The sequence below is a fragment of the Sabethes cyaneus genome, chromosome 1 (genome assembly GCF_943734655.1).
Source record: "Sabethes cyaneus chromosome 1, idSabCyanKW18_F2, whole genome shotgun sequence".
Taxonomy (NCBI): domain Eukaryota; kingdom Metazoa; phylum Arthropoda; class Insecta; order Diptera; family Culicidae; genus Sabethes; species Sabethes cyaneus.
The window spans coordinates 27,626,754-27,650,434 of NC_071353.1; the positions used below are offsets into that span (position 1 = coordinate 27,626,754).

At 40.5% G+C, this 23,681-nt stretch overlaps 2 protein-coding genes across 7 annotated transcripts in view; one reads left to right on the forward strand and one right to left on the reverse strand.

Moving 5' to 3' along the window:
* LOC128733074 (complexin) overlaps window positions 1-23,681 on the reverse strand; it is a 598,063-nt gene that overhangs the window by 472,497 nt on the left and 101,885 nt on the right. The gene's annotated exons all lie outside the window — the stretch shown is intronic.
* On the forward strand, window positions 17,606-19,959 carry LOC128745497 (nose resistant to fluoxetine protein 6-like). Its single transcript, XM_053842570.1, has 6 exons — window positions 17,606-17,702; window positions 17,775-17,920; window positions 17,985-18,222; window positions 18,289-18,962; window positions 19,029-19,703; window positions 19,777-19,959. The coding sequence occupies exons 1-6, from the start codon at window positions 17,606-17,608 to the stop codon at window positions 19,957-19,959; spliced, it is 2,013 nt and encodes a 670-aa protein (XP_053698545.1).

A 23,681-nucleotide genomic window follows, 5' to 3' on the forward strand; every position in this document is an offset into this window, starting at 1 on the left:
GCTGTAATTTGGTTTGGTCCCCCAGTCATCTTACTTGGAACCTACGGATCGAACGTGTGCAACGTAGGTTTATTCGGCTGGCTCTACGACATCTCCCATGGCGGCATCCTGATAACCTGCCACCTTACCCGAATAGATGTCGTCTACTTGACCTCGATACACTCGAACGCAGGCGTAAAATGCATCAGGCTATATTCGTGGCTAAACTTATCAACGGCGAAATTGATTCTCCAAAATTGCTATCTATGCTTAACTTTCGGGCATCGCATCGGACATTACGCTCAACTGGCTTGCTGCAAATACCGTTTCATCGAACCGCGTTTGGAGCTAATGAACCGATTACGGAATGCATTAGGTTGTTCTCAAAAGTCGAAGAACTATTTGACTTCGGTATGCCTTCGCACTTATTCGCGCAAAAGATAAGAAGATCGAATTTACTGTAATCTGTAATCAATTTTATTCATGTAGACAATTTATAGTCAGATGAAGTACTCAAATAAATAACAAATAACAAATAACAAATAACTTTGCCGAAGTAATTATGTCTATATTTCCTAACACAAAAAAGTTATTTTTTAAATTTACATTATAGTAAGCGATGACTAACTTTTGACAGTTTTAGATTAAGGAGGATATTCATACGCACAAAAGTGCTGAAGACCATAAATGATAAAATGAAAGCAAAAGATACTAGGAAAAAAGTTCCACTTTTCTCCCTTTTGGACCACTGTGCGGCGCGGCGGCGGCGGCGCTCTGATTGATGAGGCACAAGATAAAGCCCGGAGACCTCCGGCAGTACAACTATCAGCACAGCACAGCACAGTTAGCCAGCCACAGATGAAACTATCGGGAACAGACCTGAACGAAACCTGTTTGCTAGCGCAAACCTGTTTCATCCAAGGGGTCCCTCTCATAAGCGCCATGCGATTCGGATCATCAGCACTGACCTAATTTATACATCATCCAGACTTAACTAGACTTAAAGTTTTAAATTAATAGTCCATTTGATTTTACTAAAAAACGAAAACTGCTTATGTTTAGACCTTCGGTAATTAATAATTAGTGATAAATAATTTGAAATATTTAACACTAATATAGGTATTCATCGCGAATATCTTAGATCCGTGATGGCACGCATCAGGTACATTAGTTATGAAATAAAAAAGAGCATTTTTATGCTTTGAATCCTTTATTTGATCGAATTTAAAATTCAACTCGCAATTTGCTGCTGTAACTTTGTAAATTTTTATATTCATGTGAAATTCCAATTTCCAATTCAACGACTTCCATTATATTTTAGCCATTGCATCCTTCAATATTTCAGCCAAGTTCACGCCATTGTGGACAGTTGAATGTCCGCAGGATTTGCCAACAGAGGCTTTTAACTTTGTTTCACCGAAAACGAAATGGACTCAAAAATTGCGCGCCAATGTTCCAGCTCGCTGATAAAAAAAGTGCTCAGTCATCATATAAATTCAATCTGCTAATCGATTATAGTAACCGAAACCGACCAACCATTAATTGCTTCACATCAATTGTCCTCAGCCAAAGTCACCGCAAACAATTAAATGTTTCTGCGCTTATGTCGTCGTACGTAACCTCTCCTCCAACAACAGGACGGATCAAAGTTCGAAACTGCTAAAGCACGCGACTAATGATTCAAAAAAATCACGCTAAAAATTGCTCGTGCCGAAAACAAACTTTAACCATAGAAAAACAGACATAACACTCACTCTCCCATTCTTCGCAACTGTTATTAGTTGGGACTGTCTCCACCGCCGTCAATGTGGCGCTTTTCAACGAAAGGAGTAGAATGCCCCTTTAAAAAAATACTTGATTGATATCAATTTTGTTGATTTTTTCGGTGAAAATAAAAACTATGACAATAAAATACTTGATTGTTCGAGGGATACTCCTGTTATAAGTTAATATTCATGAATATCGATCATAGATGGATCCAGTACTGACGAACTGACATGACACATAGAAGAAAATACTTCAAAAACCATCGTCCCACACATTTTGCTTGTACACTAGCACCCTCTGGTATGCATGTTGCGGAGTAGCTTGCATTTGCAGGGGTTTATACTGAAGGTTGTTTACATTTTTATGGTTTTAGACTGAAAATTCGAAGCAACACACGAGCGCCGCGGTGTGGTCATGTTGCGAAACGTGTTTTGTTTGAAAAATGAGTGGTCTTTGATTGATCGATGGAATTAACGCGAGCTTTTCATCTGTTTATCTGTGTTGCCAGTGTAAAATGGGTGTAACAATAATTTTTCTTGAGTTTTCTTTCAAGACCTTTGTCTGTTTATCTGAGCTTTAACGTTAATTAAGTTGGAACTTTTATTTCGAACGTATATTCATTCTCGGCACTGTAGTGTAACAACCAGTCACCAGTTGGGTAAATATGACTCTTAAAATTATTTCGTCCTTTGCCCACCCTTTGCTGTGTCGATTTTCGAGTGGCCTGCCACTGCCATGGTAGGTAAGTATGAATTCGATCTGACAAAGCACTTTCCTGTGACGGCGTGGCGAGGCGGCGCGGCAGTTCGACGAGTGGTAATTTGGATTTCGATTGTTGAAGGGGGGGTGTGGCGAATTTCCGCACAGAAATTTGATCCGTGAAGTGAGCGAGAATTTACGTCAAAGTTTACATCCCAGCCAGCCAGCAGAGCACGGTTGACTAGTTTCACCGAGAGACTTTGTGCTGCCGTTAGTTGTTGGCGTAGGATTCGCGTTCGGAGGCTTTTATGTAAACAGGCTGACAGCCAGGCCAAAGCCGACAGCAGCGCGGCCTGAAACGGTGTAGTTTACGCAGTAATTAAAAGTAGGTAAACGAATATTTAGACTTCGGATAAGTCTCTTATCGTAAGCTGTACTCATTGTTATTGTTAGCTGTACTCATTTGCTGTTTAAATTTTGCTGATGATGTTTATTGAGAACCGCCTCCTTCCTGTCGCAAACCCGAGGAGAAATTTATGACGGTGAAGGGATTAGGTTGATTAATATTTTCTTGTGTTGTTGAGCATACAAAGCCTACGATAGTCGAACATCATACGACGTATTTGAAAACGATAACTTTCTCGCCTGTATCGAGGGAACTCAAACATTAACAAAAAATGGGAAATATCGACATCAAGCATTAGCACTTTCAGTACCACTGCGTCGGATCTCGAAATGTCAAAAGCGGCATAAAATACAGAACAATAGTAAATTTTCCGCATATGCTGCGAAAGCCGGAATGATGAACGCACCGAAAATATGTCTTTCGACTCATTAGCATTATCTCCGTCAAACGACTGCATGAATTAATGCTTATTACGGGCACGGAAAAATCGATTGGTTGAATTCCGGACCGGCCGCAAAGTAGGACGATTCAACAGCAACCGATAACCGCACAATAGCCGATTTAAATAATGGCCTCTCATCCGAAACGATGCGAACCCTTTATCAGGCGCAAGTTTCGGGAGTTTTCCCTTCGCCCGACAACACACCACTGTGCTCTGTGCGATAATTCGAGCTCGCTTGTTTATGACATCCGTGTATCCGGAACAAAAGGCCAAGCCACGGGATCCGCACTGAACTGGGTCAACTGGCTCGTGTGAGCGTGTCGGTGATTGCTGGGTCGTAGAGGACACTTTCGAGGTTCGAGTTGGGTGCCCCGAACAAGCTCGGAAGTGTATACGGTGAGGTCGCTGTCATCGATTTTCGAGTGAAATGCTATTCAAATTTTGGCTACCGATTATGCTGATGAGAATAAAACCGAAACGGAGGAGGAGAAGGCGGTACAATGTTTTAACCCTGCTATTGGAAAGCGATATATGTCGAACAGATAAGTAAAGATTAATTGTTGATATGTTTGAAATAGATTCTCTTGACAAATTTGCACTCCAACGGAATGATCAGGCTCAAACTATGTGATGCATATATCAATTATAATATTGAATTATCATGATGTGAGTCAAGATATAATCACTTTCATTGTTTATTGCAGTAGTAAATTTTAATTAACCTTTGGATTCCATAAATTTTTATTTTGATTGATTGTCGATACATTCGATATTAACGTATAAGCTGATTGAAATTCTGCCAATATTGATTCCAGCCGGAGACCAAATATTTTCTACCGATAGCACAAATTCACATTAAATCAAACTTTTAAAAAATATCGTGATTAACGACTTTCCCACCTGGTGATAAGAGCTAGTATAAAATCCTTCAAAATAATTATGAAATGTTTTGAACAGTCATTCAACATAAATCCGCCCAGGCTCTCGGTGTACATCACGCATAAGTTTCACGGTACAAAACAGCCGTCAACGATGCGTGAAAAAAGCTCTAATTCTCTCGATGGGAAATAGAAAATTATTTTTCCGAAGCGTTGAAGCGCACTGCAGGCACATTTGTTGACGAGCTGCTGTGCGTCACACACAACTCTTACATATGTTATGTAGTCGACAGTATGCTGGCTGCTGCAGTGCTACGAAAGCTATGAAACTTCGAATCGTAGATGTCACATACATAAATATGAATTTCAATAAAACCCGGCTGGCTAGAGCCAACAACATCGAATATGACGGTGCGGTGAGGTTACAAACTACAAACGGATACAGTCGCGGTTCGTGTGCTCGTAACTCCGGGACCGGGAACCGTCCCACCGTGGCTGTGTTTTATTTGTTTCACATTATCTGCACTCTTTGCTTTCAGGGTGTTCTTTAATGAAATTCTGATGTCATAAACGGTACGTAATCCCTCTGTGATTTAGTCGAGAGACGGGGACAGTTTGTTCCGGAAATGTGATGGTATCGGATTTTCGTGCAAAACGCAAAGCCGAATTGCGACACATCAAGATTGGTACCGAATCGTTGCCGCAAAACAATATTTTGTAAGACGAATTAATTTTTTATTAGTTTACTCAGCGCACGTTGACTGTAGCACGACAGGTTTTATTTCAAAACTAATAAAAATTAACTTTGCAGCTTTTCACACAAATACACGAATCCTGTTGTGACGAAAATGTACACATTTAGCAGAGACTATGGACGAAAGTTCTGAGCCATGCTTAGGCTCAGGCAATGATATCATTGTGAAAATTTCAAATTTAAAACTAGAAGGAAGAGTTAACATGATTATGATCTATTCAAGATCGCACGGAAAAGTTACTCCAATAGTTGGTTTTCGTGAGGCTCACGTCACCACGGATCAGATGTTTACCCTGCATCAACTACTAGACAAGTTCCGGGAGTACAACTTGCAGACTCATCGTCTGTTTGTGGATTTTAAAGCGGCGTATGATTCAATCAATCGAAGCTGTGGCAGATAATGCTATAACATGATTTTTCGAGAAATGGTATTTCGCTGATTCGCCGCCGACGCTGAATTCAAAATCATGCGTCAGAATAGCACCCGCAAAGACAATTTGAGAATAATTTTGAAATTTTATGAGTTACAAGCAAGAATAGGCTCGATCACTTTGACTCAATTTTGATTCATTTGACAGTTGCGTCTTAACGGGGCCAAATATGACAAAGTTACATATGCGACACTTGTAGAACAGGTTATTATCTATAATTTTACTGAAAAAAGTTTTGCTGTATCTTTTGTAGTTACGGCGCTACAATGCTAGTATCTTATAAGTGACTAAAAGAACGTTCATTTAGTCACTGATGAGTTACAAGTGTTGAAGCACCGTAACTACAAAAGATACAGCAAAACTTTGTTCAGGATAATAGTAGACTAGAACTAGTTCTACAAATGTCCCATATATAACATTGACATATTTGGCTCGGCTGAGACGGTACAGTCAAATGAATCAAAATTGAGTCAAAGTGATCGAACCATCCCTGGTTACAAAAATAGTTACAATAGTTACAAGAATAGGCACGAAGAGTTTGATTCAATTTTGATCTTTTGAACCGCCTTAGCCAAGCAGAGTTTCCAAATGTACCGCAGATTCCCAACCGAGATTCGAACATACCATGACGGAATTGTTAGCCCAGCATCATACCTCGATTGAATAAAAAAGAAGAGGAAAACCGATCATACTGGAGATACAGATACAGATTGGACTTCTGTTTCATATGTGGATTCATCACACCGTAACTTGCACTGCGTGCTTGTGTGCATTGGGTTTCCCTTCCTTATAATGCTTGCTCTACTTACCCTACTACTGTCCTCAATTATAGCCATCCCTGGCGGGGTTGACACATTTGCTTTTAACTACCAGAATGACGGTTGTGTTTTTTATCGACTGGATTCAATTGTAACTGTAATATTTGGCAGGGCAGTCTTTGGAGAAATTAATCAAGACTGAAATTTGATGTTTTCCCGACGTTTCGACACTTTGTTGGTGTCTTTTTCAAGGGGTAATATCATTTAGTATTTTGTTCTGTTTTTAGGAGTGTACATATTACGGTCATGGAAGGTAGTAGGTGGGACATGAGTTTGAATATTTAAACGATTTAAAAAAGTTTTTCCTGCTTTGTAGCTGTACTGCGGAATTCAGTGTTCCGAACACTGGAATAATCTCTTTCAAAAATTTAATTGGAAGAAAATCAAGGCTCATTGTATTGGAGCTCGTTTGAGACAAATGGCATGGAAGAAGATTTCTTCGATTGACAAATTTTCACTCTCCAACAGATCCTCTAGAAATGTCAAGAGAGCAACGTGCCCATGCATTATATTTTCGTAGATTTCAGGGCAGCATACGATACAGTCGAGCCACGAACATCTATGGTAGATAATGGCAGCTATGGTAGTTTGAGAACAGTTTTCCGGACAAACTGACGCGGCTGATTAAAGGTACCCGGAGCGAGTAACGTGTTACGTGCATGCTTCGGGGGCACGCTCGAGCCCTTTCGAGAGTCACGCAGAAGCGACAAGGGGATGGACTGTCCTGTATTTTTTTCAACATCGCTATTAAAAGTGTGATCCGACGAGCGGGCATCGAAACGAGAGGAACAATTTTCAGCAAGAATAGCCAACTCCAAACCTTACCAGCCGAACTGCACACCATTACTAGAAACCTTGGGATGGTGAAGGCAATCTACGCCAGACCAAAAACGGAGGCTAGGAGGATTGGGTTACAAATCAATGCGTTGAAAACCAAATTAATGCTAGGAAAAGGCTCCAGAAAAAATAACGTTCACGTCCCACGGACATTGACTACTGACGACGGTAAACTGGAAACGGTTGATGAATTCTTACATTTGAACTATACGAATAATGTGACTAAACGACGCGTTCAAACTAGAAGTTGCCCATACTTTTCCATCCGAAAGACGCTTCGATGAAGGAACATACGCCGCCGCGCAAAGCTGACGATGTAGGAAACGCTAATCAGACCTGTAGTCCTCTACCGACTTGAGACTGTGACTTTGCTTACGGAAGACATACGAGCACTAGCCGTATTTGAACGAAAGGTGTTGCGGACTTTTTTGGTGGAGTACACACGGAAAGCGAAAAGTTGCGTAGGCGTTTGAGCCAGTAACTACAGGCACTACTTCCTATCGTAAAGCTGGCGAAAGTTGGGATAATGCGGTGGGCAGGCAACGTTGCAAAGATGCCGGTCGACTGCAATGAAATTTGTTCTTTTCAAGAGCTCGGTACCAGCAATAGAGGGGGTCAACATGTTGGATAGCTCGACCAGGTTGAAGCCGATTAAAGTACGTCGAGACGCTCAACGGCTTGGCGCCCAGCCCAGCACCGAGTACAGTGAAGAGGAATTCTTTACACGACAAGAGATACCTAGGTTCTATACTCATTTCTTACTTCAGCCGCCCGCCTCTGCATTAGACGCTGGTCGTGAATCGCTTCTAACATGGACTGTGCACTTGGTTATAGTCAACGTCGAGCCATCACTGACATGTAAACAGACACTCAAGGCTGACAAAGCTATTCCTCATTATTAAACTCAGCCGGTATACAACCTTAGTTTCCACCAGGATTGGTTACCCGACCTCCTCTAAGATTGCTCTTTTTTTTTTGGCTAGTACTACGAGGAGGCTTTCCCTTGAAATACGATACTGGCTCAACAAGCAAATCGTCGTATGTTCGAATCTCAGTTGGGAAAGGTGGTCAGAGTCAATAGGATCGTAGCACTGTCCCCGCAATTGTCCTGTACTCTATTAGCTGGCTACGAAGTCTGTCGAATAAGAACAGAAGGTTGAGTTTCGAAAACGGAATGTAGTACACTAAAATCTCGTTTTACATCCACTACTGGGGGGGGCGTAAAAAAATCGGTCGTAAAAATAGAGGACGCTAAATCAAATTTTGGACATAAAAAGAGAGGACGTTAATTCAAATTTTTTGGGTAAAAAAGTGGACTTTAATTCGAATTTTGGACGTAAAACTAAATCACGTAAAGGGCGTCAAACGGGACCTGCATTTCAGTAAAGTATTAGCAATAACATATGCATTAAAAAGCTAGCCTGAGCGATTTATCATGTCACGTTACCAGTTGATTTGCATGCAGCAGCCACGAGCGAAAAGTTAAAGAATTACGCTCCATGTTTTGTTCGTACTGCCAGCTCCACCCCGTAGTGAAGAAGTTGGACATGGTGAAGCACTTTGAATCCGCTGAATAGAACCAATCTGGCAATTAAAACATCCTCTCCTGCGAGAAAGGCGAAAGCGTTAAACGGAAACTTGTTTCCGGCCACCTGACAGTGCTGCGCGACCGTTACATGCAGCAGAATCTGAAGATGAAGACCGAGAGCAAGATCGTTCTCATCGTTCCGCGCTTGGGCCGGGAGATCGGAGCAATCGGCTAAACGGCGAAGAAGTACTGGACCAAAATGGATATTTTTATGCGGAAGCGTCAGTCGATGCTGGTTGAAGGTGCTAGTGAAAACATTTTCCCGGCGAAGCATGATGTCGCGGTCATAATGGGTGACGAAAAATATTTGATGCTGGGCGGCAACGACTGCCAGAGGACCGAGTACTTTACATCCCCCACCAAGAAGATAGCCAGCTAGCACCAACTCGTATATCAATGTACGAAAATTATCGTAAATATCTCCTAACAAACTCGAAATCGTAGCTAAAGCTGGATAAAGTGAGACCAAGTTGATTTTCTATCGTATATAATGATAATAACTGACATACATACGATTTTCAGCACAAAATCGTAGAGTAGTACGGAGCGACTCGCGCTTAATCGGATATTATCGTATATAAATACTTATATAGTCGTAACGCTCAAAATTATTCGTAATCACGTATATCGCCTCCGAAATAGTACGGATATGCCAATTTTGCGCATGAAATACGATTTATTAGCATGTATATCTGTACGTAATGCTGATTTTTACTTTTTTATATATATGAAAATGCTAGCTGGGTAAGCGATGACGGTCAAGTATCCTTTTATGGCTGACAATCAGCAAGAAGAAAATTTTCAAGCCAACCGGCTGAAGATAACCATTTTACCGACGATCACGATTGGAATATGCAGCTGTAGTCTGGGCGCCGTACTATCAAAACAGCATTCAACGGATTGAGTCTATCCAACGAAAATTTGTCCGCTATGCCGTACGACTCCTCCCTTGGAACGACCCTTTGAATCTTTGAACCTATGAACACCGCTGTAATCTGATTGGGCTTGATTCTTTGGCTGTACGGCGAGAGGTTGTTAAGGCCATCTTTATTTTAGACATTTTAACCTTTCAAATTGACAGTTCAGATTTACTTCGGCTCCTGAACATCAACATCTGTCGTCGGCATCTCCGATCTCACCATTTTCACAATCTTCCCGCGTCACGCACCAGTTATGGTCAAAACGAACCTTTCTCTGGCATGGGTCGTGTGTTCAACCGTTGTTATAATGTATTCGATTTCCATTTGTCTCGTTCTATTCTTAAACAAGTTTTACCTTTGTTATACTATAACAAAGGTTTAAAAATTGGTCGAAAAACACGAAATTGATCCGAGGCCCGGAGGGCCAAGTCACATATACCAATCGATAGGGTTCGACGATTTGAGCAATGTCTGTGTGTGTGTGTGTGTGTGTGTGTGTATGTATGTAATGATTTTTTCTATCGCCTGTTTCTCAGAGATGGCTGAACCGAATGGTTCGCTATTACTTTTGTTTGAAAGGTGTTATTGTCTAGTAGATCACTATTGAGTTGTTTCGTGATACGACGTTTCGTTTAAAAGTTATAAGCAAAAATGTGAAAAATACGTGACACGAGTTTCTTCGGAACTACATGACCGATTTCAACGATCTTAGTTTCAAATGAAAGCCCTTATTAAAACTAAATTGTTCAGGAATTTTTAATTGAAAACAAACAAGTAGTTTAAAAGTTATGCTTAGAAAACCTGTTTTGACAAGGTAATAATTATCGCCTGTTTCTTAGAGATGGCCAAACCGATTTATGCGCTATTAGTCTGATTTGAAAGATAATATATCCTAATAGATCACTATTGAATGGTTTTTTAATTGGACGTTTAATTTGAAAGTTATGAGCAACCGTATACACCACACCAAAATTAACAATAATTTATAATGATTTTAACCAAGATAATTTACCTAATTTCAATTATTTTAATATCAACCGAGAGGTTTTGACACTACGAATATATATGCAAAATTGCATAAAAATTGGTTTCACCGGTTAAAAGATATTAACCCTCGAACACTCGCGCCAACTTTTGTAACACAGTTACTCGCGCGCAAAATAGCCCCAAACCAAAGAAAACGTGTGCACTAGAGTTTTGACTGGGAAAACTTGGTTTTAGGTTTATCGAACCTTTGGAAGAGTTTCTTGAAATTGAAAGCTCTATCGTCTGGTGGAATTTAAATTTTGATTAATCCCCCTAAAAGTGAAATAACAAAAATATTTTTCTTCAGTGTCAATATAACACATTGATGTGTTCTGCAAAGTTATAGAGCATATTATTACAAGAAATTTTGCTAAAGACAGTAACCTTCTATCTCTGCAGCGAAGATAGAAATATCTTATTTATTGTATATGAATTTGTAAAATCAGTTTTTCTATTTTTGCTCTTTTTGTAATTGTTGTATGACTTTTTCATGCACTACAAAATTGTACAAATAGTAAAAATACACAACTTTGCTGAAAATAGTATACCTGTATGTTTGCTTGTTTAGGATCTGTGGAACTTTGATTATAAAAAATACCCTAACTTTGACTCCGCATTACTCGACTACCAGCAGACGGATACATTTTAAACATTTTACATTTGCTGATAGTTTTGCTGCATAAATTTTCCCAACAATTTAAATTATTAATGCATTGAATAATTATGATATTTTGCTCACAGTAAGTTTGTTGAAGAATATACGTTAGTTAAACTACGATTTGTAACTTTATAACAATATGGCGTTGAAAACCCTACACGTGTTGTATAAAATACAACAGCGTGAGTTAATAAAAATTGATGAAAATTATTTAAAGAAAACTCTATTGATGTGATTCAAATAGAATGGCATTACAGGAAACTATGCATAGTTCAAAAACCTATAAACTAGATCTTTACTAGACAATGTATATTCTAAAGGATAAGATTTCCACTTACAACTTACTTTTATTTGCATTTACTCAGATTAATAACAACTTACTTATCCTTACTCGGCAATTTCATGAAAAAAGGATCTATCAAAATTTAAAAGTGTTCCTATTTTGTTCAAATTTTGAAAACTTATTCAATTTTCAAACATTTTATGTAAACCAACGCACTACGCAACGATAACCAATAGATGAATTATGTTTCGAAGACGTGTCGATTTCTATCTCAAATAGCAAGTAAGACCGTATAACAAAGGTTCCTTTCACCACTAGGTGGATTAAATCGGGTTTTTTTACGTGCTTTAAAGTAAATTACGTCATTGTACTTGAACTTGTAGTGTTAGCCGTTAGCATATAGATAGTTTTTAATAAATGTAAAAAATTTAAGTTTCCAATGTGTATTTAGTAATAAGTTGTATCATTTGGTATGTAATCTGTTGATGCAAAAAATGAAGGTTTTGTGCCGAAGTTCCGCGGGTTTTTCCCTTCTCGAAGAATAACAAGAATCACTAATTCTTCCAACGTTCCCCAATTGCTACTAATCAAAAATCTGTAGGCGAAGCTCTAACGGAAAAATTTTCTAAAAATTTTGCTGCCAAAACAGGAATGGAGCTGATCGCCGAGGCCACGAAAGAGTTAAATAATATTCCGACACCTACGTTTTGATCGTCCATTGCGAAGGTTCCGGTGAACTGCTGTAAATCCACTTGGCAGGGCGTCAAAGAATTTTTATAGAAGACTCATAATAAACGTAGGATTTAAGGACAATTTGTATCATTGCATTATCTTTTTTCCTTTTTACCTTTGTTATACTATAACAATGGTTTAAAAATTGGTCGAAAAACACGAAATTGATCCGAGGCCCGGAGGGCCAAGTCACATATACCAATCGATAGGGTTCGACGATTTGAGCAATGTCTGTGTGTGTGTGTGTGTGTGTGTGTGTGTGTATGTATGTAATGATTTTTTCTATCGCCTGTTTCTCAGAGATGGCTGGACCAAATGGTTCGTTATTACTTTTGTTTGAAAGGTGTTATTGTCTAGTAGATCACTATTGAGTTGTTTCGTGATACGACGTTTCGTTTAAAAGTTATAAGCAAAAATGTGAAAAATACGTGACACGGGTTTCTTCGGAACTACATGACCGATTTCAACGATCTTAGTATTAAATGAAAGCCCTTATTAAAGCTAAATTGTTCAGGAATTTTTAATTGAAAACAAACAAGTAGATTAAAAGTTATGCTTAAAAAACCTGTTTTGACAAGGTAATAATTATCGCCTGTTTCTTAGAAATGGCCAAACCGATTTATGCGCTATTAGTCTCATTTGAAAGATAATATATCCTAATAGATCACTATTGAATGGTTTTTTGATTGGACGTTTAATTTGAAAGTTATCAGTATTTGAATACACCACACCAAAATTAACAATAATTTATAATGATTTTAACCAAGATAATTTACCTAATTTGAATTAATTTTAATATCAAACGAGAGGTTTTGACACTACGAATATATATGCAAAATTGCATAAGAATTGGTTTTACTGGTTAAAAGATATTACCCCTCGAACACTCGCGCCAACTTTTGTAACACAGTTACTCGCGCGCCCAAACCAAAGAAAACGTGTGCACTAGAGTTTTGACTGGGAAAACTTGGTTTTAGGTTTATCGAACCTTTGGAAGAGTTTCTTGAAATTGAAAGCTCTATCGTCTGGTGGAATTTAAATTTTGAATAATCCCCCTAAAAGTGAAATAAAAAAATTATTTTTCTTCAGTGTCAATATAACACATTGATGTATTCTGCAAAGTTATAGAGCATATTATTACAAGAAATTTTGCTAAAGACAGTAACCTTCTATCTCTGCAGCGAAGATAGAAATATCTTATTTATTGTAGTGAATTTGTAAAATCAGTTTTTCTATTTTTGCTCTTTTTGTAATTGTTGTATGACTTTTTCATGTACTACAAAATTGTACAAATAGTAAAAATACACAACTTTGCTGAAAATACTATACCTCTATGTTTGCTTGTTTAGGATCTGTGGAACTTTGATTATGAAAAATACCCTAATTTTGACTCCGCATTACTCGACTACCAGCAGACGGATACATTTTAAACATTTTACATTTGCTGATAGTTTTGCTGCATAAATTTTCCCAACAATTTAAATTATTAATGCATTGAATAATTATGATATTTTGCTCACAATAAGTTTGTTGAAGAATATACGTTAGTTAAACAACGATTCGTAACTTTATAACAATAAGGCGTTGAAAAATTAACACGTGTTGTATAAAATGAAGTAAGAAAATAAAATAAAATAAAATAAAAAAAAAAATATAACAGCGTGAGTTAATAAAAATTGATGAAAATTATTCAAGGAAACTCTATTGATGTGAGTCAAATAGAATGGCATTACAGGAAACTATGCATAGTTCAAAAACCTATAAACTAGACCTTTACTAGACAATGTATATGCTAAAGGATAAGATTTCCACTTACAACTTACTTTTATTTGCACTTACTCAGATTAATAACAACTTATTTATCCTTACTCGGCAATTTCATGAACAAAGGATCTATCAAAATTTAAAAGTGTTCCTATTTTGTTCAAATTTTGTAACCTTATTCAATTTTCAAAAATTTTATGTAAATCAACGCACTACGCAACGATAACCAATAGATGAATTATGTTCCGAAGACGTGTCGATTTCTATCTCAAATAGCAAGTAAGACCGTATAACAAAGGTTCCTTTCACCACTAGGTGGATTAAATCGGGTTTTTTCATCACCATCCGAAATTAGTCCATTTTTTTAATATATACGTTAAGTGCAGTATGGAGCGGTCAACAGAAACAGATTGAGAACAGAACGATTGAGGATGATGGACAAGCTGTGGATCCACCAACTTTGTACGAGGTTAGGAAAGCAGCGAGAGAGCTGAAAAACGGCAAAGCAGCTGGAAAGGACGGTATCCCTGTCGAACTTTTGATAGTCGGGAGCGAACAGCTGTATTGTGCAATCCATCAGGTTATACTAAAGGTATGTACTGAGGAGCAACTATCTAAGGTCTGGTTGGAAGGCCTTATATGCCCTATTGACAAGAATTGCCATCGACTGCAATACAGCAATTATCGAGGCACTACTCTCCTCAATTCTGCATACAAAATTCTCTCCCGCATCCTTTTTCTCAGACTGAGGCCGCTGCATGAAACCTTTGTTGGCAAATGCCAGTGCATTTTTCGAGAGAGGCGCTCCACGACGAACCATATGTTCACCTTTCGACAGATCCTCGATAAATTCCGGGAATTCACCTTGCAGACTCACCATTTGTTTATAGACTTCAATGCGGCGTACGATTCTTGGCGCTTTCGAGCGTAAGATCCTGCGATCAATAGGACACTGTCTCTAACTTCTGATAATAAATAACAGAAGTTGGCGCAAGTGTTTCATCATGCGCCATGCGTGAGAGTATGCTTGAAACTATCAATGTTTCCCTGTTGAATACAACAGATGTCGTTACTTCGTAGCGCATAGTGTGCATTTCCGTAACAGCTGAATTTTGCGCGACAATAAATTTACTGAACACAACACCCTTACTCTCTCATGCATCTCAGTTTCTTTTGTGTTTATCGCTAATCGCAATACAACGTTTGACACCTGAACCAATAAATAGTTGGTAAACATTGTTTTTATTTATTGCGTTCATGTTGCGAAATTTAATTTTGTCGAATTGAAATGTCGCAAACAGAGGTTTTCATAAAGCCCTATAAATGTACCTTTATAGGGCTTTAGCTCTTTAGGGCTCTCGGATAACTGGTAGTAAGATGCTATGGAAAGGTATAGGAAATGTTTGTTTTTTATCAAAATTAGGCAGAAATCATGAAAATTAAGTATAACAGAGTAACTGTACCTCAAGTAAAATACGATTAGTGATTGTTTTTCAGGTAGGTAAACATAAATAAGTGAGAAATGTTGATTTTACTACCACTAGAAAAGCGCCATCTCTTGAAAAGCAACGGTTTGTATGGTGTCCTATGCTTGGCGGCATATCAGACGAAGGAGTGTGGCGCAGGCGCATAAATCTTGAAATATACCAAGTATACAAAGATGCGGATATTGTGACGCGATTAAAATACGACAGCCTACAATGGACTGGCTACGTAGCAAGGATGCCGGATGAGAGATCAACGAAAACAATATTTAGCAGAGAACCCGACAGAGGGCGACGACTTCGAGGCAGACCCCCTACCAATTGGATGAGCGCTGTTGACGAGGATGCTAGAACAGCGGGATGTTGGGAGCGACTGGAGAGCGGTAGCCTAAGACCGAGTAATGTGAAGACGGCTCCTGATTTTGGCATGGATTCGATAAACGGATTGTTGCCGAAAACGTAAGTAAGTGCGGGAAGTGAAGTATTGAATAAAGAGCGAACACGAAAAAATGATAGTCAAGGTGCCAAATTGGGGGTTGGCCATGGGCGCCACAATGTCACGCTATGGCTCTGGCAAAAGTTATATTATATACTGTTTGCATGTTCTCACGATAGCACAAAGTGTCTTTGCATTGCATAGAGACTCACTGCTTCAATAAGACGTAATTTTGCTGTTGATTTTTGAAATTCTTGCAGACAGAAAAATTAATTAGTTTTACAAAGTAAATTGTTGTATGGTATAGAGTACATATAAATTAACAAAAATAAAATGTCCTATTACAGAAAAATAAGCCAGACGATGGTGCCGTTTTCATACTACAGTCTTAAATGATTTCACATATCAATTAAAATTTAAAATTAAATTTGGATTGGATTATACCGTGTTTGAATCTACTCGGAGCCTAGAATTCACTATCCTATTCACTTGACCTATCTGCAAGTATAAGCGAAGCGTAAGAGAGTTATTCTCTGGCAGAATTAACTCTCACTCGGTTTGTTTACGTTTGCAGATATGACCCATTAAAACTTCAGGCCAGATTTATCCTGTTTTAACTATTTTGCTTTGAATTTCTCCTCCAGATTATTTGGCACAAAACTACCTACTCAGTTTAATAGGATTCTGAGTAGTTTCGACCAATTTATAGGTGTTAAATATTCAAGAATGTAACACTGCTGGCTGTGGCGGAGCAGTGCATTTATTATCAAAATTTGTACAAAAGTTGATCGAAACTTATAATAGAAGATTGGTTATCTTGGTTATTTGTTTTTGAATTGTTTTTCGAATGCACCTATTCCAGGGCATCAGAGGGTCGCGCTAGCTTAAGCAACGATTATATTGGTGGCAGTAAATTGCTGAAAACATTGGCTATCAACCGTTTTAATCGCCCAAGGTACCTAATCAAGAAGCATAGCACAGATTCATTAGCAATAAAAACAATCAAATCGACTTAAAACTCATAATTCAAGTACGCCTAGGCTTAGGCTTGGATGAGGCGTTGCTGGAAACAATGGCTCATAATTATATCAGCGTGAGGTTATGGCTACGCACCAGATTATTGTCTCAAACGTGCGCCACAAAGTCAAAACCCGCTGACGATTACTTCTTGCGGAGCGTGAAATAACCTCAGATTGTTGCGTTTCGATGACGTTCGAAATTCCCCGTTGATTGTTGCTGCGTTGTCGCCTCCGTTCGCCATGCCACCCTGCCCCCCTCCCCCCCCGCAGGCTGCAGTCAGAAAGTCAGCGAAACATTCGCGAAACTTAACTTCCGGTTAAATCGAGATCAAGTTTGGCAGTTGAACCCAAACGTTAGAAAAGGTAGCAGCTGCCTGCCGGTTGGGTATTTTTGCGAAAAAAAAAAGGCCACGCTTATCCGCTGAAACCTGCCCGGCAGTGTTTAATATTCATTTATGATTTGGACATTTTTGGCTGAGAAACCGCCCGCTGCCGATCGAACCAAAACAGTGTTATTCCATCGTTCACCCCAGGCGGATCGATGTTTTTCGTGGTGTTTCATTTTAGTTTTTCGGAAAATCATGCCATAGAGCACTGCTGCTGCTGCTTCTGCTGCTTTTAGTGACATTTAGACGGTATTTAGCTAGCGACCATTCGCGAAGTGTTGTGAAAGAGGAGTAAAGAATGATCTGCGACCGGCGCAGTTTGATAGGCCAGATCGGGTTTTTGGCATTATTTATAGCTCAGCTGGGCTTCGTGGAGAGTGATCAGTTTATCGACCGTAAAGTTGCCCGATTATCATAATTTGATCATTTCGAAAACCTTTCACAACCGGTTATTTTGTGTATTGCAGATGTCCAATACGATAAATTTCCCAAACTGTACGATTACGACGATTTCGAAGAATGTCGACGAACGTTTCGAGAACAGTACATCTATTGTGTCGTGAAAACCCACATCCGGCCGGACAATGCGTCACTTCTGTGGAAGAGTCTAAGTGTAGCGTCATTTTGTGGATATTGGTCGGCTTCATGTGGCTAATAGTGTGTGCTCTATTTTGCAGCGCTTTTCCGAGGACGAATGTCACTACCAGCATCGAGTTCAGGAGCGCGGTTTGTGCGTTCAGCAATGCGAACTATCAATCAGCAAAGGAACGAAGGTCCACTCCGAAGGTCACACGCACGCTGACCAGCTCAGGTCCTGCATCAACTCACAGTTGCGCAACGATTACAACTTGCAGGTTGAATCGGATGTGGAAATTTACCACTGTTACAGCGCGCAAAATGAAAATCTTCCATTCGGTACAATCGCTGCTGCTGGCACCGTATGGTTCCTTTCACTTATTTGAAACCTCTTCTTTTTTTCAGATTGGTTGGAAATACTGTTCATGGTGATAATTGCTTCCGTGTTGGTAGCAGTTTGTTTTTCGACTTGGTACGATCTTCAAATTGAAAGGGCGTCCGACTTTCCGGATGATTACTTTTCGAAGTCACTCGGGACGCGCAACGAACGGTTGTTGACGGCCTTTTCCATACCACGAAACTTTCGTCGGCTAAAGGAACCAGTTGACAGTGCTACCAAGAAGGATCTGGCCTTCATGGAATGTTTCCGATTCATTCAAATGCATCGCGTCATACTGCTGCACATCATTCTGGTGGTGATTAAGGTTCCAAAAGTCAACCCGGATGGAATCGAGAAAAAGCTTCACAACCCGATTACAATCCATTATGTAGCGGAGTTTCAAAATTACGTGCAGACTTTCTTCTCGATGTCCGGAATGCTTTTGGCCATTAACTTTCTGAATCATATCGAGAAAAATCCCCAATTTGACATGGGGTTTTTCTGGAAACGCCTACGTCTGCGGCTATACCGGTTAGTACCGGCTTATGCATTCATCGTTCTTTTGGAAGCATCGATCAGCCGACGGTTCATGGTCGGTCCGGTCGGTCAACATTTGGTGGGAGATTCTCATCAAAAATGTCGTCAACTGTGGTGGACCAACCTTCTGTTCATCAACAACTACATCCACACAGACAGACCGGTTTGAACCGATCCATTTTATCAATGCTTCGATCCGTTTTAACAACAAATCTCTTCCTCGTTCTAGTGCTTGATCCAGACATGGTACCTTGCAGCTGATATGCAACTCTACATTTTCTCACTCGGCACGTTGATGCTAATTTGGCGGTGGCCATTCCTAAAGAAGTACTTATTTACGGCTGGTCTCGCATGCGGACCGATTCTAACCGTTATCGTAGCCTACATGACAAACGCCTCTCCGGTCATGACCGAAGATCTTAAACTGAACGAGCAGTACAATTTCGGCCACAGCTACTTCCAGCTGTACCAGCCATTCCACATGAACATAACCATCTATTTCGCCGGAATGTTGGCTGGCTTCATTTACCATCGATACCGCACTTCCCGCAGGGAAGTCCTCGTATCCCGGCTGCAGATAAACACCTTCTGGACCCTGGTGCTGCTCTACTTCTTCACCTGTATCTCCGACAATTGGATTGTGCAACACAGATCAACGACTTCGCCCGTACTGCTGGCAATCTATGCGACCCTGTTCAAGCACTCCTTCGGAGCACTGTGCACAGTCATACAACTACGGACGGCACTGCAAACTCGGCGCTCGCGGTTCCGAAGTTTCTGCGGACACCCGATCTTCCGGGTGTTGGGCAAACTTTGCTACAGTTTCTTTCTGATTCATTTCACCGTGACTCTTCAGGTGATCGGTGCCGTCAAGCAACCGATCTTCTTCAGTCCCCGTGGTGTGGTGAGTATTTTTGCTACTTTGCATCCGACTTTGGTGAAGATTAATATCGATTTCGTTTCTACAATGCACCTAGGCCGAGTTCATGATGAGTATTCAAATGTGGATGTTGTTTTACGGGACACTGATGTGCGTGCTCATTGAACTTCCTTTCAATGTAGCCCTGCGAGAGCTGCTGGAAGAAGCAAAAGACCGTCCGGTTACGGAAGGGAAAGAAGTTGGGACCAGCCGTCAACAGAAATCAAATGGTGTGCATTAGAAGTTAGGTTAGTTTTAGGAATTGATGTCAGTTAAGCCACAGATAGACCAAAAGTTATAGTTAGTAAAACACTTAGACTTGAGAAAGGGATCATAGTTTTCATATTTAATAAATAATAAAACTTGACGAATGTACGTTTTTGGAAGTCCCATCAATAAGCTATTATTTTGATTTCACTTCCGGAAAATATCTTTGATAAATCAACAATTTTACGAAAAGTTTCTCAGCCGTGAAAAAATAACTTGATATCATAGTAGTTATTATAGTGGCCACATGGTCAGACTTACTCCCTGGTTGTCGTGTATTCTACCACAAATAGGATTTCAAATTTTTTGACGTAAAACTGCGTCTTATGGAAAGGTAAGAATGTTAAATCGCAATCTAAAATGTGAAAATGTGGTCAAGCTTTGAGTGTTTATTAAGCGGCCATATACGGTTAGGGGGCTGAGAGAAAACCATTACGCTGGTTAAAATTACCCCCCGTTTTGTCAACCCTCTGTGTAAATTTCTTTATCTCAAGGAACATGTATGCCAAATTTAACCCTTAAATGAGCACGCTGAAAACATTCATTTATAAACTTACTTATCTAAAGGTGGTAAACATAATTTACTCTGGGGATGTTTTTCACTATGTTGTTTTAAAGCAACATTGCGCATTTAAGGGTTAGTGAACAACTGTCCAGGAGTTCCGGAATTATGACTGCCCAATCCAAGTCGAAGTCAAAGTCAAAGTCGAAGGCCAAGTCCAAGTCCACGTCCAAGTCCAAGTTCATGCTCAAATTCAAGTCCAACTCCAAGTCCAATTCCAAGTTCAAGTCAAAGTCATAGTCCAAGTCCAAGTCCAACTCAATGTCCAGGTTCACGTCTAGGTCCAGGTCCGTTCAGGTCCGTCCAGATCCAGGTCCAAGTTAAAGTCCAAGTCCAAGTCATAGTCCAAATCCAATTCCAAGTTCGAGTCCATTTCATAGTCCAAGTCCAGGTCCAGGTCCGTCCAGGTCCAGGTCCAAGTCATAGTCCAAATCCAATTCCAAGTTTAAGTCCATGTTATAGTCCAAGTCTAGGTCCGTCCAGGTCTGTCCAGGTCCAGTTCCAGGTCCAAGTCATAGTCCAAGTCCAGTTCCCGGTGCGTCTAGGTCCAGATCCAAGTCCAAGTCATAACCCAAGTCCAGGTCCGTCCAGTTCAAGGTCCAAGTCTTAATCCACGTCCAATTCCAAATTCAAGTCCATGCCATAGTCCAAGTCCAGGTCCAGGTCCAGGTCCAAATCGAAATCAAAGTCCAAGTTCAAGTTAAGGTCCTAGTCCAAGTCATTGTTTAAGTCCAATTCAATGTTCAAATACATGTCATAGTCCAAGTCATAGTACAAGTCCAGGTCCAGGTGCGTTCAGGACCAGGTACAGATCCACGTCCAGGTCCACGTCCAAGTCCAAGTCGTAGCCCGAGTCCAAGTCCAGGTCCAAGTCCAAATCCAAGTTCAAGTCAAAGTCATAGTCCAAGTCCAAGCCCAACTCCATGTCCAGGTTCACATCTAGGTCCAGGTCTGTCCAGGTCCGTCCAGATCCAGATCCAAGTTAAAGTCCAAGTCCAAGTCATAACCCAAGTCCAGGTCCGTCCAGTTCAACGTCCAAGTCTTAATCCACGTCCAATTCCAAATTCAAGTCCATGCCACAGTCCAAGTCCAGGTCCAGGTCCAGGTCCAAATCGAAATCAAAGTCCAAGTCCAAGTTTAGGTCCTAGTCCAAGTCATTGTTCAAGTCCAATTCAATGTTCAAATCCATGTCATAGTTCAAGTCATAGTACAAGTCCAGGTCCAGGTGCGTTCAGGACCAGGTACAGATCCACGTCCTGGTCCACGTCCAAGTCCAAGTCGTAGCCCGAGTCCAAGTCCAGGTCCAAGTCCAAGTTCAAGTTGTAGTTCAAGTTCAAGTCCAGGTCCAAGTCCAAGTCCAAGTCCAAGTCCAATTCCAAGTTCAAGTCAAAGATTTTTCCAGAATTTTTCGAGAGAAAACTGTTAGGCTGGTTAAAGTGACCCCCCGTTTTGTCAACCCTCCGTGTTAATTTCTTTATCTCATGGAACATGTTCGCCAAATTTGATGAACAACTGTCCAGGAGTTCCGGAATTATGACTGCCCAATCCAAGCTCAAGTCCAAGTCAAAGTCCAAGTCGAAGACCAAGTCCAAGTCCAAGTCCAATTCCAAGTTCAAGTTCAAGTCAAAGTCATAGTCCAAGTTCAACTCCATGGTCAGGTTCACGTCTAGGTCCACGCCCGTCAGATCCAGGGCCAAGTTAAAGTCCAAGTCATAGTCCAATTCCAAGTTCAAGTCCATGTCATAGTCCAAGTCCAGGTCCAGGTCCAGGTCCAGGTCCGTCCAGGTCCAAGTCATAGTCCAACTCCAAGTTCAATTCCATGTGGTCGGTGTTAAGTCAGACCGAACCAAGTGGCAAAATTCTGATTTCGAGAAAAACGCGATCAAAGTTTGCTGCTCTCATGTGGCTTATAGCTATCAATCGTTCGAAATCATCTCATAACTCTGGCTGTTTGCCTCATTTATGTAGTCTGATTAGAGTAAAATGGAGCTTAGGCAATTCTTGGTCTTTTGCTGTCATTAACTAATTTATTTAAATTTTGCGACTTAGTCCGGTCTGATTTAACACCGACCATGTCATAGTCCAAGTCCAGGTCCAGGTCCAGGTTCAGGTTCAACTCCAAATCCAAGTCCAAGTCCAAGACCAAAGCCAAGTCCAATTCCAAGTTCAAGCCAAAGTCATAGTCCAACTCCATGTCCAGGTTCACGTGTAGGTCCAGGTCGGTCCAGATCCAGGTCAAAGTTAAAGTCCAAGCCCAAGTCATAGTCCAAGTCCAATTCCAAGTTCAAGTCCATGGCATAGTCCAACTCCAGGTCCAGGTCCAGGTCCAAGTCATAGTCCAAATCCAATACCAAGTTCAAGTCCATGTCATAGTCCAAGTCTAGGTCCGTCCATGTCTGTCCAGGTCCAGTTCCAGGGCCAAGTCATAGTCCAAGTCCAGTTCCCGGTGCATCCAGGTCCAGATCCAAGTCCAAGTCATAGCTCAAGTCCAGGGCCGTCCAGTTCAAGGTCTTAGTTCACGTCCAATTCCAAATTCAAATCCATGTCATAGTTCAAGTCCAGGTCCAGGTTGAAGTCCAAATCAAGTCCAACTCTTAGTCCAAGAGCAACTCCAAGTTCAGGCTCATTTCATACTCCAAGCCAAGGTCCAGGAGCGTCCAGGACCAGGTTCAGCTTCAGGTCCAGATCCACGTTCAGGTCCAAGTCCATATCCAGGTCCAAGTCCAGTCTCAGGTCCAAGTCCAAGTCCAAGTTCGAGTCCAAATCCAAGTAAAGCTAAGTCTAACACGGATTCTAAGTCCAAGTCCCGTTCCAGGTCCAATTCCAAGTCCAACTTTGAGTCCAAGTCCAAGTGTAAGACCAAGTCCAAGTCCAAGTTTGAGTCCAAGTCCAAATAAGTACAAGTCTAAGACAAAGTTTAAGTCTAAGTCCAGTTCCAGGTCCAATTCCAAATTTGAGTCCAAGTCCAAGTGTAAGACCAGGTCCAAGTGCAAGTAAGTACAAGTCTAAGACGAAGTCTAAGTCCAAATCCAGTTTCAGGTCCAATTCTAAGTCCAAATTTGAGTCCAAGTCCAAGTGTGAGACCACGTCCAAGTCCAAGTCCAAATAAGTCCAAGTCTAAGACGAAGTCTATG

What these genes read in the sequence shown, in the direction of transcription:
- LOC128745497 (XM_053842570.1), top strand. Translation starts at nt 17,606, where the DNA reads ATGATCTGCGACCGGCGCAGTTTGATAGGCCAGATCGGGTTTTTGGCA. An exon ending in AAATGAAAATCTTCCATTCG is followed by an intron (nt 18,223 to 18,288) that starts GTACAATCGCTG and finishes TCTTTTTTTCAG; the next exon opens with ATTGGTTGGAAATACTGTTC. An exon ending in ACATCCACACAGACAGACCG is followed by an intron (nt 18,963 to 19,028) that starts GTTTGAACCGAT and finishes TCCTCGTTCTAG; the next exon opens with TGCTTGATCCAGACATGGTA.